Source organism: Rousettus aegyptiacus, unplaced genomic scaffold (genome assembly GCF_014176215.1).
Source record: "Rousettus aegyptiacus isolate mRouAeg1 unplaced genomic scaffold, mRouAeg1.p scaffold_m13_p_15, whole genome shotgun sequence".
NCBI lineage: Eukaryota > Metazoa > Chordata > Mammalia > Chiroptera > Pteropodidae > Rousettus > Rousettus aegyptiacus.
This window is the reverse complement of record NW_023416290.1, coordinates 48,488,525-48,511,337: the sequence shown is the minus strand read 5'-3', so window position 1 is coordinate 48,511,337 and position 22,813 is coordinate 48,488,525. Positions and strand designations below refer to the sequence as shown.

General features: G+C 40.2%; 1 protein-coding gene across 1 annotated transcript in view; it reads left to right on the top strand.

Moving 5' to 3' along the window:
* MRPL13 (mitochondrial ribosomal protein L13) overlaps positions 1–8,193 on the top strand; it is a 32,228-nt gene extending 24,035 nt beyond the window's left edge. The window contains exon 7 of the mRNA XM_016156596.2: positions 7,906–8,193. Coding sequence (XP_016012082.1) covers positions 7,906–7,927 — 22 coding nt within the window. The 3' untranslated portion in view covers positions 7,928–8,193. The remainder of the gene's footprint in view (positions 1–7,905) is intronic.
* Positions 8,194–22,813: the final 14,620 nt, after the last annotated feature.

The following is a 22,813-nucleotide window of genomic DNA, read 5'->3' as shown; positions in this document are numbered from 1 at the left end:
TTGGAGCATCTTACGTAAATGTACTTAAGTCGTATGTAGTCCGTAGATTGTCTGCTTTAATAAGTTATGTCTTAAAAACATTTTAAGAAGTCCTTGAAGTTTTGGTGGGTTACCATGCTGTACAAAGTTCTGTAAATCTACATATGTCATGCATGATTGTCTTATAGAGACATCATCTTAAATAAATTTATATAGCTAACCAATAGGGGTGTGGTACTTTTTTTTAACTAGAAATGCCAAAGGTGCTATTTCATCAAGTATGTGACCAAACACATATTATGCACTTAGAGTTAGTTATAAATCATGACTGTTCTAAAGTATATTATAAATCACTTAAACCAGGCAGTGTAGTTATATAACCATTCACAGATTTTATTTAATGTTATCATAGAGTACTATTAAAAATGAGCATTTAACTGATTTCTCGTTCATTTAAAACAAAAGGTGACTGAGTGCCTTTATTATATTAATGGAATTAGAAACATTCCCTGTAATTATTTTTAAACAGACTTTTAGACAAACTTAAAGTCATTGATGCTTTTTTTTTTAAGTCATACTCTGGGAGTGGATTTTCTTACCCTTTCTTTTCATTCCAGATATCCCTATGGCAAGAGTATGCATTAGATACTAGACTTTTCTTTATGCTATTAAGGTTATGATCTTTCCTCACAAGTAGCCACACAACGTGTTAACTTATATTCCCAAAATAATAATGTGCGCATACATTTATTGACATTTGAGGATATGAAGATATATCATGATATAAATGTACTAATTATTTAACATAAATCGTTCGGCATTTCATTATTCTGCACAGTAGAGTTGACATCAAGTCTAGTTAGTTTTTATTACCCTGGAATGCATGTAGTTCCTGTCAACATGTAGCTCTTGAGTATTTCCACTGAGCTAGTATGACTGAGGAACTGAAGATTTAATTTCATGTAATTTTAATTCACTTAAATTTCAGTAGCCTTATGTGGCTAGCGACTACCTTAATGGACTGTGCCATTTTAGTTGTTTGCTATGTCATAAGTTTTGGCATTAAATATTATATACGTTAGCATTAGAATTAAAATATTTGATGTACCATGCAGCGTAATTCATTGAAAATGAGATTTCTCAGGTAGATTTGCTTTCATGAAAAAAAAAAGTTTCTCCTTTTAGAGAAGAAACCTGCTTAAAATATGCTTTTGTTCCACCCTAAATAGCTAAGCCAAGAATATAATCTTTCTTCGGAATGCAGCAACTGAGGTTTATCCAAGGTAGATCTAATGGTGAATCTGCAGAGACTTGACTGAAACAGATGTACCTGTATTGCACCATAAATAAACAGACACAAAAATAGCTTGCTTTGGTTTTTGTTTCCATGGCAATAAACTTAAAATATGTTTATAATCTAAAAATGTATATCTTATAATTGGAACTATCATTAGCTCTTAGTTAAATGTAAGTTTATTCTTTTCTATTAGAGGCAAAAAATTTTTTAAAAAATTTATTTTTCAGTTACAGTTCACATACATTATATTAATTTCAGGTGTGTAACTTAGTGATTAGACATTTATACAACTTACAAAGTGATCACCCTGATACATCTAGTACCCATCTGATACAAGTTATTACAATATTATTGACTATATTTCTATGCTATACTTAACATCTCCATGACTATTTTGAAACTACCAATTTATAATTCGTACTTCTTAAATACGTCCTTTTTTTTTTTAACTCTTCCCTCTAACCATCTCCATCAAAATGCTCTCTGCATCTATGAGTTTGTTTCTTTTTTGTTGTTGTTCATTTATTTTTTTAGATTTCACATATAAGTGAAATGATATCGTATTTGTCTTTCTGACTTATTTCACTTAGCATAATACCCTCTAGGCCCATCCATGTTGTTGCAGATGGCAAGATTTCATTCCATATGGCTGAGTGATACTCCCTTGTGCGTATGTACCACCTCTTCTTTATCCACTCATCCACTGATGGACACCTCGGTCACTTTCATATGTTGACTACTGTAAATAATGCTGAAGTGAACATATGGATGCATATGTCTTCTCAAATTAGTGTGTTGGGTTTCTTCGGATAAATACCCAGAAGTAGAATTACTAGGTGCTTCTTTGTCTCTTGTTATAGCCTTTGTTTTAAAGCCTTTATTGTCTGGTATGAGTATTGCTACCCCAGATTTTTTTTATCTTGTTTCCATTTTCATGAAATCTCTTTTTTCATCCCTTTCAGTCTCTGTGTGTCTTTCAACCTGAAGTGAATATTATTGGCAGCAGCCTTTGTAAGGGTCTTATATTCTTATCTATTCAGCCACCCTATGTCTTTTGCTTGGAGCATTTAATTCATTTATATTTAAAGTAATTGTTGATAGATATGTAGTTATTGCCATTTTATTATTCATATTTTTTGTCTTTTTTTTCTCTTATTCTTAAAAAGCCTCTAACATATCTTAAAATATTGGGTTGGTGGTGATGAACTCCTTTAGCTTTTTCTTGTCTGGAAGAGGCTAAAAGCTTTTGAGCTACAATAACAATTGTCAAACTAAGGTCTGAATTCAGTAGGTCATAGACAAGGTTGTGTTAATCTTAATTAAAAGCTACACTGTAGGATTTCATTTAAAGTATTTTAAATCACTTATAAAAGTTGTATTCTTTCAGGCCTAATTTCAGCTTATGTGATTTTTTTTAATGCTAGTTGTTTAGTCATTTTTAAAACAATAGTAAACAAGAAAGATAAAAACTGATTTTTTTTTCTGAGATAACTATAAATATTTTCTTGAAAAGCCTTTTTCTCATTAGAAGTATTAAATTAGTACATGAACTTGATATAGTAGTACTTTTTACACTTTATGGACACATAAATTGTGTTACCATATGTTGTGAAGTTATACTTTGTGTTTCTTGACAGTACAGAGTAGATGTGTGTTTGCCCTGAGTAAGTGGTGATTGTAGGGTACACTCAGAATTTGTTTCTCAAAGAAAAAAACAATAGCACTATCCTTTTTTCACAATTCACTTGCCTGTGACTGTAGTTTTCAAATGGTCAACTTATTTTAATACTGTTGATAATTATTTCCATAGTCATTGCGCTTTGCCAGCACATTACAAAACCATAATAATCGTGGAAATTAGAACGCTGGCACTGTAATGGAAATTTTTCATTATGTAGGTTAAAAATAAAACTTGGATCATTTCAGATTCTTTCTATTTTCATTTTTACAAAATTCTGTAGGGGACCTCTTCTTAGGAAAAACTAGGTTTGTGGAAACTTAACTCGAATTGCTTACATTATCCACAGAGTGATAAAACAAAATCAAAAAAGAAATGTATTTTTATTCCTCACCCATTAAATTTGTAATGCTTTATTTTAAGCAAAACCCTCACCTTTGTAGGGAAACTAAGTGTGGAAAGTTCCAGCATCAGTAAATGCTTGAAAACAGATGTTTATAATGAAAACCCTTGTTCCCGGTGTCTAGTGCTCTTAGAGTGTACTGCTAGAAGCATGCCTGTAAGGGAGAGAGGCGGCGAGCATGCAAGCGAGGAGGTATGAGGACCGTCGTGATCAGCCCTGGAATTGTCTTTCCTGAAAGCAGCATTAGGTGTAGGGCGTTTAGTGGGTAATCCATGCAGCTCCTTAAAAGAAAAACGGGTTTCCCGGTGCTGGAAGCCTTAGCACTGGAAGGGGACGTGGTGCGTGTCCTGTCCAGCCTGCAGCTCTAGAAGGGAGCGAGGATTTAAGCTTTAGTGCAGGCCATCTGATACAAAGCTGGCAATCCTCAAAATTTACAGATTTCCAGTTTTAGTTAAATTAATACCCCGGAAAAAAACTATTTTTAACTATGCTTCAGATCAGAAACTTAATCAAAGACAAGGAGAAGGATTTTTACCTTTTCAAAACCCATGAGGAGCTAGACATCTTCGAGATTTTCCATAGTTCATGCTAGTCTAGTCGTGTGGCATTTTCCTCCAAGATTTAACTTAATTTGCTGCTCTTCACAGTCAGAAGTTACTAGCTGGCCTTGGGGCAGCGGGCTCACATCCCAGCTTTCCCACTCACTCAACCAGCTCAGCGCTGGCTTAAACCGTGTGCCTCAGTGTTTCCAGTGCCGAATTTTGCTCAAATTAGGCATTCGAAACTATTCTAAATTATTCTTCTGCATATGAACAGATTAGAACTGGTTGTTAAAATAAAAAGCAATCTCTCCTTAAACAACCCAAACCAAATCATTTACAGTCTTAGCCAATAGAGTTTAGGATTTCAAAGAGATAATGGAATATAGCCATTCCTATTCATTTTAATTGAAGAAACAATAATTTGATTGAAAAATTATTTAATAATTTTATGAGTTTAGTTTTTTATAAAAGCACCCTTGGACTTTTCTGATCAGGCTGGTGGTACGAGCGCCTGGGGAAATGAGTATAAAGGCACTGTCACTCTGCTTCCCTGTGACCTGTACGGCTCACATCTTTCATTCGAAGAATGTGTGATGTCACCAGATTTCCTGAAATGGTTTACTCTAAATAACTGCTTTAAAACTCAATCTGTAAATGCTTTAAAACTCAATCAAACTGACCTTCTATTGTTTTTAAGATGACTCCACTGTTCCAATTTTATTCACATTTTAATATTAAATGTTTTGTTGGGATAAGCATTATACTGAGAAATATTCTTAAGACCTAAGGGAGAATTAATATTTTTGAGATTTATTAAACTTAAGTTATACCCCATTTCATGGATCTGCAGCTGAAATTAAGATGCTTTTTTCCCTTAGAAAATAAATTATCTTAATGGGACACATAATATTGTCTCTAACTGAACTGGAACATAAACCATGTGTTTTATAGCTTTATGTTTCATTTCATTCACAAGCCAAAGGGATTTTTCCACCATTTCAGAATGAAAACTAAAATCTCCCAAAAGATTTTTCCTGAAGGCAAAAGAAGAGTTTTTTTTTTTTATAGAAAAGTCCCCATTTTTAAGATATGTAAATGTGTTGGCTTCTGTCATTTCTGTGTTCTGAATTTGAGTCTCTGCAAAAGATCCTGATCATTTGTCAGTAGAAAGAGGAAAGGATGAGCATTCAAACAGGGTGACATTTCTTACAAGCAGCCACTGCCTGCTGGGTGTGGCTCATTACTGAGAGTGCAAGATCAACGTTTGGGGGGGCGCGGGGGCTGGGCAGCCAGCCTTTAAAGGAACTGACAGCCTCATAGGAGTCATGTAGAATAAAACGGTGCTTGTGGTGCTGGAGTCAGAGGGTCTGCACTACATCCCGCCATTCACTTCCTAGCTGTGTGACCCCAAAGAAGTTACTCGGTCCCTCCAAGCTTTCGTTTTGTCGACTATAAAGTGGGGCTCATAACAGCATCTTTCCCACGATGTAGTGAGGAAGATAAAATGAGATGATCCACGTGGAGTGGTTAGTGTACTTCACCGCATCTGTTAGGCACTCAGTATGTGTTACATAAATGACAAAATTTATTTTCCTAAGTAAGGATGAGTATTATTTCAAAAACTCTGTAATGGAAGTGTGTGGGAGGTCCTCTTGCAGTCTCAGAGAAGAGAGCCCTGCCGGAATTAGAAAGGAAGAGTTGCAGAGGGCTTCCCAGAAGATGTGAGCTTTGAGGTGGGTTTTGAAGGATTAGCCCAGTCCCTTCCAGCAGATAAAAGATAAGACATATTCCAAGCACAGGAAATCTCAAGTACCCAAAACCAGATGTGTGAACGTTTTTATTTGGCAATAGCAAATAGTGTAATGGGACCAGAAACGAAGAGAAATCGTGTAGAAAGAAAGACTCGGAGAGCTTAGCCGGGGCCAGTCATGGAGGGTTGTAGGCTACATTCAGAGCTGTTTGAATTCCACACAGCAGTGGAGGGCCATTAAAGATACGGAAGCAGGGCCACTGGATACGTGGCAGTGGGATGGAGAAGAAGGAATCTGTGCTCTCTAACAACTCTTAGGTGTCTTCCTCATGCCTCATCTCTCCCACAGTCTGCATCTTTATTACTAGCTGCCTGTGTGTCCAGATTTTGTCATACTCCAAACCAAGATCCCTCCCTTCAGAATCGGTTTTGTTTGTATTCCCGACCCTGAAAAAATAAATAGCTTTGCCATTCACCACGTTCTTCTAGCTGAAAATTAGTAGTCGTCCTTGGACCGTCATTTTCCAGTAGCTCCTCCGCCATCATCAGCCTGGCCCTAGCCCTCCTCCCTCTCCCTTCCCACCCTCTTCCCCCGAAACACGTTACATTTCTGCTTCCTGTATACTGAACCTGTCCTTTCCTCTCCGTCATCACTGCTACAGCCCGAACAAAGCCCTCAGCTTCACCCTTCTCACTTTCTCCCCCCAAAATCTTCTTGAAACATATTTGGGCTTAGTTAGGCCCCTGTTGCCTTCAGGCCACTACCTACATTCCTTACAGATTACATCCTTCACACACTTCTACTTTTCCTTCTAAATTCCATGGAACGGTGCTTTCTGTCATCTCATTGTTAATTAATAAATTAACCTTTGGTGTGAAAACAGCTAGACCAACTGAGCACATTTCATTATCTGGACTGGAGTTGCAGAGACGTTTTGTTAGGACATCAGCTTAGAGGATTGCTTTCCAATGGCCTCACCGCCACCCTGTTGTATTACATGAACCAGCTAGACGGGAGGAGGACTTGTTTCTTTAAATGTACGGGGTGTCTCTTACTACCTTGATTGTTTTGAGTTCACGTACCAAAGACTGAAAGGGTACACTTTGGAGCCACTTGGAGCTATCATATCGAACTGTCTTTCCCAGGATTGGATACAGTTTTTATGTTCAGAAAGAGATTTCAAAAACAGTGACAAAATTCTGCAGTTTCTCTTCTCGTTGTTATAGAGTGACTGATACAGTGCAGCATATTTGGCTGGTTTCCCGGATCAGTGCCTGGACTCCTCTGGGTTAAAGAATAACTTGAAATTGTAATATAGTTCATTCACTAGGCCGCTAGACTGTTGGTCTTCATAGCTGGACTGTCCGTTATCTTGTGAGTATTTTGTTTAAGAACGCATACTGTAAATGTAGAATGGGACTAGATAAAGTTGTTTCGGGGCAAACAGAGTTCATCTGCTTGTTAACGGAACTCAAACTAGCGAATATTTTTACAGCTGTTCTAAAAATATCTATTTCATTTACTGATTACTGACTTTCTTCCGAAAATTTCGTATGAGCTCAACACCTACATATACACAATGTAAAAGATAACAGGACACTTTATAATTTTTTGCATTTTATAATTTTCTATTCTTCATTGTTCTTATTTAACATGTCCCTGAAAATGTTCTTTGTTTTAATACTACCACTAGAAGCAACTTTTGGGTATGATTAATCCTATAAATATATAAATGAGGAAAAGATCAGTTATATGTGTATAACTAAAATATCAAAGAGCTAGTGTTTATATACTTTATGTATATATATTTATATATAATTAAAATTAAATTTAACATGATGAAGTAACATAAATTAGGAAATTACTCATTTAGAATTCACCTTTTCTAGGTAAATCTATATCTTCCTATGGATTGTAAAAGTCTCAGTAATCCTTCCTATGAAAAGGACTTTATGAAAAAATACTCTAAAATAGAACACAGAAATTGAATTAATTCAAGTTTTTATGTTACATTCATTCCTAGGTACAAAGTGATGTCTGTACTCTCTAACAACTTGGGAATTGCCACTTAACCATTCTAGTTTGTAAGGATTTGGCTTTGGTGTTTTTCACCAAAAACTTAGATATAACGTTTGTAGCTATTTCTCAATGAACAGTTACTTTCGTGTTAAATTGGGAAAATAATCTTTCTTCATCAGGCAGGAGAAAATGAAATATGATTCTTGAAGAAATAAATGTTGATTTTTGTCTTTCAGACCGGAAGATTTACGGCTGTAGTAGAATGAAAGTTGCAGAAAATAACAATGAAGTGACTGAAACTTCCTTCTGATAAATTTCTCCTACACCACGGCGCCTAGTAAGACGCCACTGCACTTTGACAAGAAACTCGTTACAGGTGCTCCAGGTTTGTGGAGAGGGTCAGGAAGGGATCTTCCTGCAACAGGAAATTGCAGTAAAATGCATTATTTTATAGATTCACTTTATCATGTAATCTGATTTGAATGTTATAATGGTGATAAAAATAAAATCGCTTACTTGGGTAACTATTCAGTTTTTCATTTAATGAAAAAGCAAGCCCTGGGCAGCATGGAGCTAGTTTCCAGCAAGTGCCCGTCCATGCGGATGTCCTCCGAGGCCCGGTCACGGTCTTGCCAGCTGGGACGACAGCCCCACCTCCCTTGACCTTTTGGAGACTGTTTTATCTGACCTCCCATCTGTCACAGTTCATCTGTCCAGCCCAGCAGGGTAAGGTTTGCCCCGAGGTACTTAGAACTGCTGTTATCCTCTTCTCATCTAGCCCTTTGGTCTCCACGACACCAGAGTAACAAAATAACGTCTGTCTACCCTGGAAGTATCTGCCCCACTGTGACGCTGTTTGCAGACATCCTCGCGAGGTCTCCGTGCCTCTCCAAGCCTCCTGTCGGCCCCTGTTCACGTCCGTGCCGGGCGCTTAGACTGGGCTGCTGGGATAACCTAGCGAAATGTCTTTTCTAAAAATTAAGATGCCGAGCCACTGTATTTGGGCATTTTTATGGTAGAGATTTTTTTCCCCCTTCTCTTACCCTAGCCAATCGAGGAGTGAATTTCTGACCACCTTTCCCATTCATTCAGCGAACACGTATTGAGTGCCTGCTGCCTGCCAGGTTCAGTGCTAGGCATCGGGAAACAGAAGTCACACACGTCTTCCCCCAACACACGCCCCACCACAGAGCTACAGTCTGTCACCAGTAGAAGGTGCACCTGGCTATCAGAGGTGCCGCTGTGACAATGAGTGACCTGTGATGTCAGGTGTGTTACAGGAACTGGCATTAAATATGAAGCATGCTGGTAAGCACCTGCTAACGTGCCAGGCACGACTGCTCTCTGTAAGTGAATTCATGTAATCCATACGGCAGTCCTATAATGACCATAATGTTCTCCCCCGCTTTCCAAAGTAGACACACTGAGATAACAATAAGTTAAGTAACTCGGCCAAGATCGCAGAACTGCTGAGCAGCTCAAAAGCTCACACACAGACTTAGCCACTGCTAGATGAGGAAAAGTATGTTTGCATATCACAGGTTCTGTAGTGAAGCTAGCATAACCTGGTGCAGGTCAACAGCTACCGTTCACAGGGAAGCAGCAGCTAGGTTTTTAAACTGTTGGACCACAGAGCGGCTCCACCCTGGACTTGGATGTCGTAATCTTGGGTATGAGTCTATACGAAATGAGCCCCCAGCTCCTGATGCAGCAGCTTTAATAGGGAAGAATTTTTGTCTCGTGTTTCCAACCCATCTAGAATGATGCCTGGCACATGTTTCTTGGTCGAGAAAGGCTCACAGAAGAGTCTTTGTTTCTAATGAACCTGTAAGATTTGAAGAAGTGAGATCATGACAACATGCTCAGTAAGACTATGGAGCACAGTCATCACTTTACAAAATACTCACTCTGAATGCTGAGACGAACCCCCGTCAACCTCACTGCGTGAGCCCCTGTGATGGGGGAGGGGCTGCCTGATCCTGCAGAACCGTGTCGACCTAAACGGGCTGTACTGGTAGACTGAATCGCTCCCCCTCGCTGTTGGGAGCCAACTCGACTTTGCACTCAGAACCACAGCAGAGAGGCTTCTGCACCAACGTAAGTGGCCCTCAGAAGCAGAAGCTCTTGAGTCTTCCGCAGCCTGCCCATGTGCCATCGCTTGAGAGTTTAACAGCCTGACCCGCACATATCCTAAGAGAACGCAACTACACGTAGCCAGGTAAAATCACAACTCACTGTATGGGACCCAGTGACCTAAGAGAGGAAGACAGGCTGGACCAGCAGGTTTGCAGCTCCTATTGAAGTAAAATGAACAGAAGAAACGAGTTTAAAGAATAAGAATTCTTATAGAACGAGAAGGAAACCCTAACTCAAGAATAGTATGGGAAGGAAAGAAAACGCTCATATATGTATTTTGTTGTTAAGTGTGTCTGTAATGTGAAAATTAGTGCAAATAATTAAATCACCAAAATTGTATCTATTCATATACAGTTTTTCACCAGGGGCCTGTGTGTTGCACTATTGGGTACCACCTCGTGTGAAAAACGTCCAGCTGAGCATAACGAGCTGTGGCGGAATAATACAAAACACGTTTCTCCACTTTACCCAAGTGCCTCACCTGCTGGATTTGCTCAGTAAAACCTGAGGAAGTGTCCTGACTGTAAGTAGCAAAGGTAAAAGTATTGTGATGTTTCGAAGCAAAAGAGCATGTGAGATCACCAGGGCCAGCGAGCCTACAGTAATCACACTGACAAACCCCAGAGACAACCCTAAAAACAAGGCTAGAGCTTAATCTTAACTTCCCAGCAATCACTCCCTTTCCAGGGAACTGAAAACTGAAAAGCACTCAGTAGGCTGCAGATAACTACCAACCTCATGCAGCGTGAGAGCCTTTGTGACATCCGATCTCATTTGGGCCATACAAGCAGCTTCTTTATGAGGGGGTAATTAGAACAGTGAAAGTTCAGCTTTTGTTTTAAGCCAGTTCAGAGGGACAAAAACGGGATGATAAGCTATAGCCACCTACCTTTGTTAACCCATTTCATTCAAAAGATTATAATCTTCCACCTGTTCTCCATAGTTCAAAAGCCACAACTCTTCACTGTAAACACCTATGTTTATTATGTTTCTTCATCAGGAACTTAAGATGTTTGACATTGTAGTTTTTTGTTTCATAAGACGATACAAGGTTTGTGCTTTCTGCCCCATCTCCATTTTTCCCCATAAACCCTGTTAATTTTGGAGCACAAAATTCCACCGTGCAGAGATTATTTTTTTGGAATGCATATGCCACTTTACAGGACAGCTGTACTCACTGTGACTGCTGGTTTATCACATTTTCGTGTCAGGCTGACTTTTCTTCCAGGATCCTAAGAGGTCACACTCCCAGTGGCAGATGTGGCCACATGGGAGATACTGGTGCCATCTCCTTGTCCTGCTGGGTTGGAGTGGGGAGCACCTCTCTGCAAGCCTCCAATGGGCAGGGCAATGCCGTTGACACAGCCTGTTCTCATCACCAGGCATGGGTTATCTCCGGGGTCAGTCAGGACCGAGCAGGTGGCCAGGATAAAGCCGGGTTCCCACGCAGATCTTTAAAGCCATGCTCTGCCCAGAATGCAATCCTTTCCTTTCTTTTCCTTTCTTATCTTTCCTTTCTTTCCTACTCTAAATTTACAAAGTGTATACTACTGAGAACTATGGTTGGCAAGACTGATAAATAACATCTCGTGGCGTAGACAAACTGGGCCATGTGTTAGGCTGATGGTAATGAAGTGAGGCTGCCATCTTTAAAAGTGAATTAAGAGTGAATTTGTTTGACTTGTACGTTTTAACCCAAATGAAGGAGGTTTAAAAAAATGCATGTAAATTGCGTTTTTCATCAGATTTTTATTAGAATTCCTTCTTTTCCTTTATTGCTAGTCCCCTCCGAGCCAGATCGAGACACCGTTGCTCTGCCCGTGCCCCATCTTTTTTCTATGCTGCAGTTGACTGATTTGTTTTCCTACCTTCTGGAAAAGGGGGTTCATACACACTCAGCCAAGAACATTAAACGTCCAGGTCTTTCCTGGCTGAGAATTCCACGGTGGAACAGGTAGCAAATTCTGAGTCTGCGAAGCCCCAAATCCCAGGAGGGGTTCTGCTGCCAATCTCTACAATGCTGAGTTTGAATTGGACAGAAACCTTTTTCAGAAAGTCTGATCTTTCCAAGGCAGACATTAAGGCTCCATTTCAACTTAAATACAGGCGCGTACAGAAAAGTTGCAATTCTCTCTCTGCCCAAAAACCTAAAATAAGAATTGAGTAGTTTTGCAGCATTTCTGCTGTTCGGGGCTTCGCCTTGAAAGAATGTAAACCTGAGATCAGCTACCGGTAAAACAGTCACTCCACCTGACGGCCAACTTTTAGTAGGCTGGCCGCCAGGAAGGTTTGGAATACATTTTCCACATGAAGACGGCGTAAACAGGACCTCTGAAGGAGACACACGTTCCTGTCAGTGCCATTTGGTCCACGAGAAATTCTTTGATTTCAAACAAATCTTTATTTCAAAGCTTAACTTTGCATTTGCTGCTCCCACAGTTTAACTCCCAGGTTCGTACCCACTACCGCCTTTGCCAGTGGCGGCCGCTGGAAAACCATTCTGTTGCTCACGAAATACCTGTGCTTTGTAGGCTGCTGTGGCGCTCCGGCTTGTCAACCTGTATGAAATCGCTTAATTACGATGCCATCTGGCGTCATTTTTAGCAATCACAAAACTAAAAAGCGTCTTGAAATTTAGAGAAAAGTCTGTGAGTATAAAGCATCTGTCTTTGACTTTTTGGCAAATTCACAATATCCAAATAAAATATTTTTATAACTTCTTAGAAAAGTATTACTAGTTATTTTATAATTATGCACTGTTACCAGCATGGTGTATATGCAGAGCCAGTAAATCATGGAGAAATGTGAATACGTATATTCTTCAGAAAATTTGGTCTAGAAGTCTAAACCTTAGAAGCAGTGATTAATAGTCAACTCTCCAGTCTGTATTGAGCATTTGACCAATATTTACGTTCCAGAAACTATTCGACGTGCTTGAGATACATACGTGAATAAGTTTCCTACTACCATGGTGTTCTTTTTCAGGCAGAGAGTTCCTCAAAGCCTTGGCATTTCCTAAATGATGAGGGGGATCAATGTGGCTTTTGTTATGTTAATGAGGTGCCTTTTGGTAAGCACCAAAAGCCGGGAGCTGGTTACCAGGGGGCCGACTATGTAACTAAAACCTTGGAACTTCCAGTCGCACCCCTGACCTCCAGGGTCCAGGGATGGGGGAGGGCTGGAGGTCAGATCAATTGCCGATGGCCAATGATTTAATCAATTGTGCCTGTGTAACGAAGCCCCCGTAAAAACCCAAAAGGAAGGGTTTTGGAGAGCTTCAAGTTGGCTGGAGTTCAGCTGACTCGGGGCTGGGCTCAGCTGGGCCTGCCTCCAAGCCACAGCGTGGGGCCAGGCCTATTCCCATGTCTCTGGCTGTCCTTGGGCCAGCAGCGACCTGAGGCACATTGTCATGGTGAAAGGCAGAAACAAAGAAAGCAAGGCTAACAGCAAGCACATTTCAAACCTCGGCTCGTGCTGTGTGCACTAACAGCCCGCGGCCGACATACCCCAAAGTCAACGGCTTGGAAGACGTTCTGCTACATGGAGGTGATGGATGGGGGGCGGGAAGGAGTGCACATTTTTTATATTTATACTTTATATATAATGTACTCGAAGTGCCTGTTGGAATTTTGACAGATTGAACAGAGTAGGAAAGAAAAACGTTGATCCACTTTTACCCTTTAACCATTTTGGGCCGTCATCTGGAGCTTCCCTCACCCCAGTCTACCAAGAGAGTGAAATAAAAAAGAAAAGGAAACGAAATCATTCAGTCTTCCTAAGGGAGTAAAAGTTTTTTCCTGACCTCACTTTTCTCTCTATACGACCCCTCCCTATTTCTTTGCTCCCTTTTTGCAGTAAGACTCATCCACAGATGAGTCTCTCTCTTTTTTTTTTAAACTCCTTTTATTCCCCTTCAATTCCCTTAGGCTTGGCCTGCACCATTCTACCAAAACTGCTTTCTTGAAGATCTCAAGTGACCTCCACACTTCCCATTGTCTCAGGTTAAAGCCAACATCTACACAATGGCCCACAAGCCAGTATGTAACCTGGACCCTGCCACTTAATCTCATCTCCCACAATTCTCCTGCTTCTGCTCGGCCATGCTAACTCCTTGCTCTTCCTTCCCAGCAAAGGGCCCGAGCCATTCCCACTGCTCGCATACTCTGGTCCAGACATAGCCTCGTGAGGGAGTGGCTAACTCCCTCACCTCCTTCCGTTCTTCTGCTCAAATGTCACCACCAAGACCACCTCACTTCAAACTATAGCCCTTGCCCTTCTTGCCCCTTGCTGTCCCAATTCTCTTATCTTTTTCCTATAACACATTCTTCCTACGTACTATATCATTTACTGCCTTATTAGGTGTATTGTTTATATCCTGTCATTCCCATGAGAATGCAAGCTCAATGAGATAGAGATTGTGTGTGTCATGCTTGCTAATGTATTCCAAGTGCCTAAAACATGCCAGGGATATATAACTGTTCCTCAATAAACACCTCTTGCAGTCCGAACGTACTTGGGCATTTGCAGAGGACTCCTCACTGGTCTCTCGGACAAACGTTTCTACCTTCCCGTTGCACAGATCCCTTCTGCTCTCCTATGACCTTAGCCAGAGTTACGGTGGACAGGTGAGCGATCAGCTGGTGCTGGCAGCGCTCACACACACGCAAGGAACTCCTGCGTTCTGCCTCAGAGTGCGCTCACGCAAAGACATCTCCTGGTTAGATGTTAACGGGGCTCAACGGTTGGGAATCGGGAGTCAGAGGAAGAGAGCTCCAGCCTGTCACCCTCTAGGGGACAATTCCAGGAAGCATTCTCTCACTTCTCAGAGGTCATGGAGGAACTGGAAGTCCCCTTACCCCCAGTGGCAACCCTGAACACATGCATACATCTTTATATCAGCTCTTCCTTCTTCCCTGTCTCATTCGTTCTGCTTTCTCGCCGATGTTTCATTGGATCACATCCCAAATAAACCACCTGCACTGAAATCCTTGTTTCACATTCTACTTCCCAAATAACCCAAGGTGGCACATGTTTTGTCCATCCTCGCATTGGAGCCAAGGAGGTATTTTTCAATGTAGAGGTCTCTTCATATGCCTCCCAAACCAAAGCACTCTGTGATTCTCCATCACCTGGCCTAAATGTCACGCACCTTAGCAAGGCCTGCTCATCTCCCTCTGCTCCTCTTGTTAGACTTTACATCCCAGCCCCTCTTAAACATTGGTAATTCCCAGACAGCCGCACCCTTGTGCCTCCATGCCTTGGCATGACTCTCCAGTTGTCTTCTACTAACCCTGTGTCCACCATGACTCATACGTCTCAGTCTTTCCAGGTATTCTTAGATATTCCGTCTCCCTTGAAATCTATCACTATTCCTCATACTTGTACCCATTATAACCACCCCTTTGTGTTATAATTGCTTCTCTCTCCATTGATGGGTTGAGCTTGTCGAAGGTAGAATATGTGTCTTTTCTCTAGTATATCCCCAGCACTTAGCACAGTGTCTGGCTCTTTCTTGTAAACCTTTAAAAGAGTGCTTAGCACGTAGTAAGTCCATAGTCTAATAAATGTTTATTGTGAGTAAAAGCAGCCGTATTAGCTAGGGTAATACTAGCTAATATAATACACACACATTTCTGAGCTCTTAATAAAAGTTTGTGTTGTTCACGTAACAATATGATGCGAATGTTCCTGATTAGTCGCTGGCCTTCCACAAAGACTTCTCGGTACCCAAACACCTTCCGCATTGTAATTTCACACCCCATAAGACCCTGGAGCCCTCTGCATTCAGGTGGCAAATGGGAATGAAGCAGGTGGACCGGACACACGTACGTCTTAACTCCCTTGACTCAGAGGTCACATACGTATTTCGTTGGTTGAGAATACGTCATGTAGCCATACCGAAGAAGTCTGAGGGATGAATGACTAATTCGTATTCAGAGAATACAGCTTTGGTTGAAGCTAGCTATGTCTCTAAAACAGCAGCCTATATGAAATGATCTGAGGCCTGGATAGCAGTGTCTCTGGTGATACCAGAGTTAGGGAGATGAGAAATTTAGACCTTAATTAGTTAAGAAAAGAATATATGGACAATGACTCCAAGCTAATCTAGGTCCCTAAGGAGTAACAAAGCAGGTAATTGCTTCCCAACACGCCTGATATTGTTGCAGTCAGTACCTATTTGATAGTAAAAAAAAATAAAATTTAAATAAGTAAATGTTAACGTTTGGAAATGGTGTCTAGGCCACAACTTTTCTGGGAATCATGAATGGCCTTATTTAGCCGTCTAGAAATAACAGCAGGAACCATCAGCCTGTGTCCACACTGCGATCACCCCCATCCTTGAAAGGTATCGTTAGCCACGCAGATATGGGTCTGATTTCTTCAGAAAGTGCCCCAGATATGAACTGCTAGATATTTCAGGAGAAGCAAAACTTCCCCAAAGCTGTAGAATGTAGACAGACCATTATTGCAGTCAGCTTTTGAGTTGTATCTAGTTTTCCAGCTTTCCTGTTGCTCATAATCACCAGAGGGGTGGCTCTCTCCTGGTCCGATAAAACATGCTCACACTTGAGGGTGAAATCAGAGATAGAACCTGTTGGCAATACTCCAAGAACATGAGCAGGCAGCCAGTGACAACAGAGATTTAGTTAGCAGGGCTTCTCCTTGTGCCCGGATCTGATAACTGAAATGTTTATAAAAAGAACTCTTTGTGAAGTTCAACCCTTTTGGCCTCCAAACTTTCCAGTTCATAGGCAGAATACAGACACGTGCATGAGAAAGGACAGGTGAAGTGAAAACACCTGAATTTTCTAATAACAAAATTCTCTTCAGTGCATCTATGCAATAACAGCACATGCAAATAATAATGATTTTTCATAGTGAAAGTCGAGCTGGTTAACAAGTTCACGACATGATTTTGGGAACGTATCAGGGATACAGTTTTATCAGGATTTGCTGAATTTGAGCCAGATGACAGAACATTGAAAAACAGAGATAATGTCTTCAGTAATTACACTTCTCGTTTCTGTCTCATTCAGTTAGTTTTGCTTTGTTACCATTCAAAATTCATTTTAGAGCCAGGGGAAAAAAAAAAGATATTCTAACTTCTCTGGATTTCATTATAAAACTTCTTTTAAGTTACATTAATAAAGCCGAACTTCACAACGTTGGTCATGGATATTTTTTAATCAGTAAAATAAAATGCAATTAACCAAAGAAACAAACAACGAAATGTGGTTACATGTGCCAGTGTGTGAATTATTTTATTGCTTAGCAAGATAAAGAGAAAAAATTACTAACATTTATGCATTTACAAATGCGACCAAGACAAGCAGATCATTCCAGCACTCCTGATAATACATTGTGTCCCTTTAATTGTTTTTAAGGTAACACCTACCATCTTTCTAAACATCAGCGATGACTCATCTTCCTTTACTTATGCCATATCATTAATTAGGAAGATATTAAAATGGTAACAGATTACTTTTGTAAAGTAGAATTTTACTTTAAAAATCTTTGGTGATTTCTCTGTAAAATATGAAGCTCCTGAGAGCACATGCTCCTGAGAGCAAAATGTTTTTCAAACAACACAGAAATGTTAAACATTAATGGTACGTGAAATTAACACTTAACTTTAAAATGTAAAAAAAAAAAAAAAAAAAAAAAAGTAAAAATTCCCCACAACCCCAGTCCCAGGAGGAAACCATGGTTATGTGTCTGGAGTTTATTCATCCCAATTTTTCAATACAAATAGATGATCGGAGTAATAGATAAATATTGTTCTGCAATTTGCTTTTTTCATTTAAAACCAGATGGAAATATCTTGGATCACATTTCTAATCAAGTTAGTCAGTCTAATAATAATGTAAACTATTGCAAGTATATTTGTGTGATTAATTTCTGTTAAAGATAAAGTCATCCTAAAAAGTATAGAAGAACCAGGACTTTGTGGCTAAGGAATTCTCTGGACTCTGCCCTTGTCTAGTACAAATGAACCGTTTACATCAGCCTTTCCAATGCCACATCGAATCAGAATGAAAAGTTATAATTTTTTTTAAACCAAATATTTGGTTCATACCTTGGAAACCTTCATTCTGCATTTGAACAGCCCTTCTTGTTGGGGACAGGCCCGAAGGGATTAAATCTTGCCCTGTTATTACAGCCCAAATTAGTCATCCTAAATCATTCCACCCTGTTTCGTCCTTCTTAAGTCCCTATCTGCTCCTAATCCCGCACTTATTCTACAAAATGCAGAAAAACCTCAAAACCAACATGCCGTTCTAAAATCATTCTTACTCCTCAAGTATCTGTCTCACTTAACGAAATTACCTTTCATTCACTCCCCCATACTTGAAACCCTGAGGCCATTCGTACCTTCTGCCTGTCACCCCCCACTGCCATCCCCTCAGTTACTGAGTTCTGCCCATAGTACTTCCCCATCCGTTCTCAAACCTGGCTTCTCCTCCTGTTCCTCCCTGCACTGCTGTGGTCCAGGCCCCGGCCATCTGAACTACTGTAACAGGCAGAGTGGCATATCACAGGGTGGTGGGCAGAGAGCTACTGGAACAAACCAGTCAGTTCAAATTCCTTTGAATCTTTTATGTATGTGTGTAACCTTGGACATGTCACTTACATGTTCGATCATTTGTAAAAAGGGAATACTTACCATAACTTGTGAAAACCAACAATATAAAGAGCCCAGGACAGAAGCTAGTCCAAGACAGGTGTTCATTAAATGTCTTTTTCCTTCCTTGATCTTTCCCCACACCAATCTATCTAATACACTAGCAAAACTGTGTCTCCAAATAATAAGCCCAATCTAAGGAGTCATCTGCTTAAAGACTCGCACTGACTTCCTATTGCCTTCAGGCAGAAATCTGAACACTTTAGCATGAGATAGATAGATATTCCACAATCTGTTCCAAATGACCTGACCTGCTTTAGCTTAGAGCAGGGAGTTAGGAAGCTCTGATGCCATAGTATTTATCTTATCTTCTCCAGCACCTCAATACATAGCTAAACCCATGGAGGATGCTAATTAAAAGTTTGCTAGATGGATGCATGCACACACAGAGGGATGAACAAATACATGAACATACGAATGAATAAATTTATAGGAAGATAAAGTTTAAATTCCTCTTCCTCATATTCTGAAATAATCAATCTGAATTTGCAAGCTTTTACAAAAAGTTGATCATTTGTTTGTATGCATTATTCCTGTCTCCTAAATGTCCTGGCTTAAATCTAGAGAAATCTCTTCCCACTGTGGACAAGAGGATATAATTTGACTTAGATTATAAATGAAACTCTGCTAGGATGAAATGATTCCATAAACATTTATTGAGCAGCTGTCAAGTGCCAAGCACACTGTGGGCAGTCTGAGAGCTCCCGAAGAATGCACACAAGTAATATGGGAGCAGAGAGGTTAAAGAACTCACTCGAAAAGGGGACCATGGAATCATAATCATCTGTATTGTCCAGGTGGTCATGCTGGGGATCAGCGAAGGCTTTGCATAGGAACAGGAACCTAGCTGAGTTTTGGAGACTGAGTATTTAGATAAGTAGGTCATTTAAACTGGGGTGGGGCAGAAATGTAGGGCTGTCCAAGTCGGAGAAAAGAAAGCATGTTGAAGATGGAGAAACGAGAGAGCACGCAACACAGGTTTTACGGCTAGTTCATTTTGGCTGTAGTTTGGAGGGTACTGGCTGAGAGATACATTTCAAAATAAAATAGGAAAAACCAGCTTGGACAACCCGTGGAAATGAAAATGGAAGAGGGATAGCAGAAGGCAGGAAACTCTCTAGGTGATCTCATCATTCCTGTGGCCTAAATCTACTACATGCACATGACTCTGGAACTTCTATTTCTAGCCCTGATAACTCTCCCAACCTCCAACTGGCCCATCCAACACCTCACATGCAGTCATCTCCTAAACCGAACTCTTGAACCCCTCTGCTCCAAATCTGTGATTCCCAGAGAGATGTATGTATCTCCATCCACCTAGTTGCTAGTCTCCACTTCTAGTTAATTAACAAGTCCTATCAGTTCCACTAGCTTAGTCAGTTCTCTATCATCTTCATTAGACCATGGCAATGTTGACCCCCTCCAACACATTCTCCATTGAGCGTGCAGAATAATCTCAAAATGGTGTTTCTCAAACTATAGTTCACTGATCGCCTGAGGTGCTTGGTTGGAAAGAGTTCCCAACCCAGATGACCAAAATGGAATCATAGGGGATTCCTCTGAGTCCAGGAATGTGTACTTTAATAAGTCCCATCTCCACCTTTTTGCCATTAATATTTAAGAATCACCGCTATGTGGGCAGAGTAGCCCAGAGGTTGAGTAGATATCTTGAGCTGAAATGCCTAGGTTTGAATCCTAAACGTGTGTCTTTGGGCAAGTAACTTTTCTGTCCTTTGTCTCTTCGTTGTCATATTTAGCATAATGGTGAACTAGCTCTTGGTTTGCTGTGATGATCAAATGAGTTAAAACATAAATGGTAGCTTTAATTGTTTCTCACCAATATTTCTGGTTCTCTTCTGCTTCCAAGTACACAGGCCGATGGTACTTCTTCATCCCTATGAAGTTAAACGTGCTCATGTGATTTACTTAGACCAATGAAATGTGAGTGCAAGTGACATGTGTTACTTCTGAAGGAAGCTGGAGAAGATTCTCCATGTTCTCTCTTCTATTTTCATGGCAATCACAGAGATACGTGTTAATACAGAAGTGTCCAAGACAGAAGCAGTGTGGAACAATAGGCCAAGGCATGGAGGACAGCTGCCCTGCTTTCTTATATGAGCAAGAAACAGAAGAGCATCACGTGAAGCTCTTGAGATGTTAGGGATTATTGTTACCACAGCACAGCGAGGCCTAACCTAACTATTACAACTTTAAGGCCCTTGGAGGAGGCCCAGCCTATGATAACCGCTCAACGGCAGCTTCGGAGCAGAAGTTCAGCACCATGTCTCATTGTGAGTGCAATTTCCCTCCACTCACTTAAAACATACACCAGATCAAGTTGTTCCTCTGCTGAAACATCCATGAATTTCTTCTTACGGAATTTAAAATCTAAATCCCAACTTGGTGCACACAGTCCTACTTGCTTTGTTCTCTAGGCTTTTCTTGGTCACTCCATTCGCTCTTCTGCCACACTGGCCTTCTTTTAGTTCCGTGAACATGATGAGCACTTTTCTGACAAAGGGCCTTTGGACTTGACAAAATCTTGGCTTGAATTTTCCTCCCACGCTGTCTCTCATCTTCATGTCTCAACTTAAATGTCAGAGCCTCAGAGAAGCCCTTTCTGTTCACCCAATTGATGCAGATGCTCTTTTATATCCTCTTCATATTGCTGTCTCAGAACTTTTTCTGTGTCTTTCATACTATTCATCACAATTTGAAATTAATTTTGCATATTTATTCACTTGCTTTCTGTCTTTCTCCAGTACTAGAGAGGAAGCTCAATAAGGACAGCTCACGACTCTCTTATTCATTATTTTATCCTTGAAACTAAAATAGTTCCTGGTACATAGCAAAGGTAGTTATGGAAGGATGGGGTGGAGCAGAGGAGGCAGAAAGAAAAAAAGGGGGGAGAGAGGGCTGTCCTGGAATTAAACTGAAGCCTTTCTGGATATAAAATACTACCCTAGAGGACTGTTTCCGAAAGAAATTGAGGATTTCTAACAAAGGTGATGAAAGTTCTGAAGAGTAATGTCTTCTTTTATCAAATGATGTATTATTACTTTCAGAAATAGTATAAACTATAAATTAAGATATAAGTATATTCCGGCCAAAATAGGTAAGTCAATCAAAATGCAATTCAAAATCAGCTTTTATCACAAGGCAATGTGTTGTAAACACGAGTACTGAATCCGAGTCGCACCTTTTATTTTGAACATTTCACTCAATAAAAATCTGATATACTGGGTCTAAGTGATGACACATTCCAAACTAGTGAAACTTTCCCATAGCTTAAGTAAACAAATTTAGATCACCAAGGAAAATCTACGCCAAGTGTATTTTCACAACTCAAGAATGATACGAATGGACTAGTCTCATCATTTATAACAAACTTCGAGAGTCTTCTGAGTGACACGGTGTTAGACTATGCATTTCCAAGAGCCAAACACTAAAACATACAGAATACCCTTCTCTCTACTCACTTGTTAAAAGAAATCAAAGATGCAAAGGTATGAAGTGACTAACGGCACACCTGTCATTTAAGGAGAAGTCCTCTCAGGTGATTCTGATCACCTTTGTGTAAGCTTTCCTCCCCACCAGTCCTACTTTCTATATGTGGAATCATTTTCCATAACTGAAAGGGAATAGCTGTTGGTTATCTGCTGACTGCCTTCTTTCATTCCTGCAAAGGAGCCAAAAAAAATCTTTGCCGGATCCCCAAAGGTACACAAGTAGAACCTACTGTTTGAATCTCAGGGCTGGAAAGGTTATATAAACCAGACCTGCATGGTGAGGGGAACCAGAGGCCTGAAGACCTTCCTGATTCAGAAAGAATCCAGCTTCCAGTTATAAATGACCCCATTTCTCCTTTTTAAAATTAGCTGTTATTAGGGAGGGGCTACAGAGAAATGAATACATTAAGTCTATGGTTCTCTTCCACTTCTATTTTCAACAATAAATAATAAAACCTAAATCTTTCTCAAATATTCCAATTTTTCTTTTGTGGGAAAAAAGATAAATTATAGTTTTAGGGTTAGAGTCTATTAGACTCTATCTCATTTCTTCTCTGCCCTCTAGAGTTTTTCAGGCTTTTCTTAATACCAGAAGATAGATGGGCTCCTCGGGCAATTATTAGTAAACATTATTTAGCACCAGTCTTGCATTTTCGCTATTATTGCTGTCTGGTGAGTTATAGATGATTGATAAAATTCAAGTCAACTACATCTTCTGTTAAGCTTCATACTACACTCAGAATGAATGAATGAATGAGTGAATGAATGAATGAATCCCTGAAGGAAGGCAACTATTGTTTTTCTGGTTAAGACTCA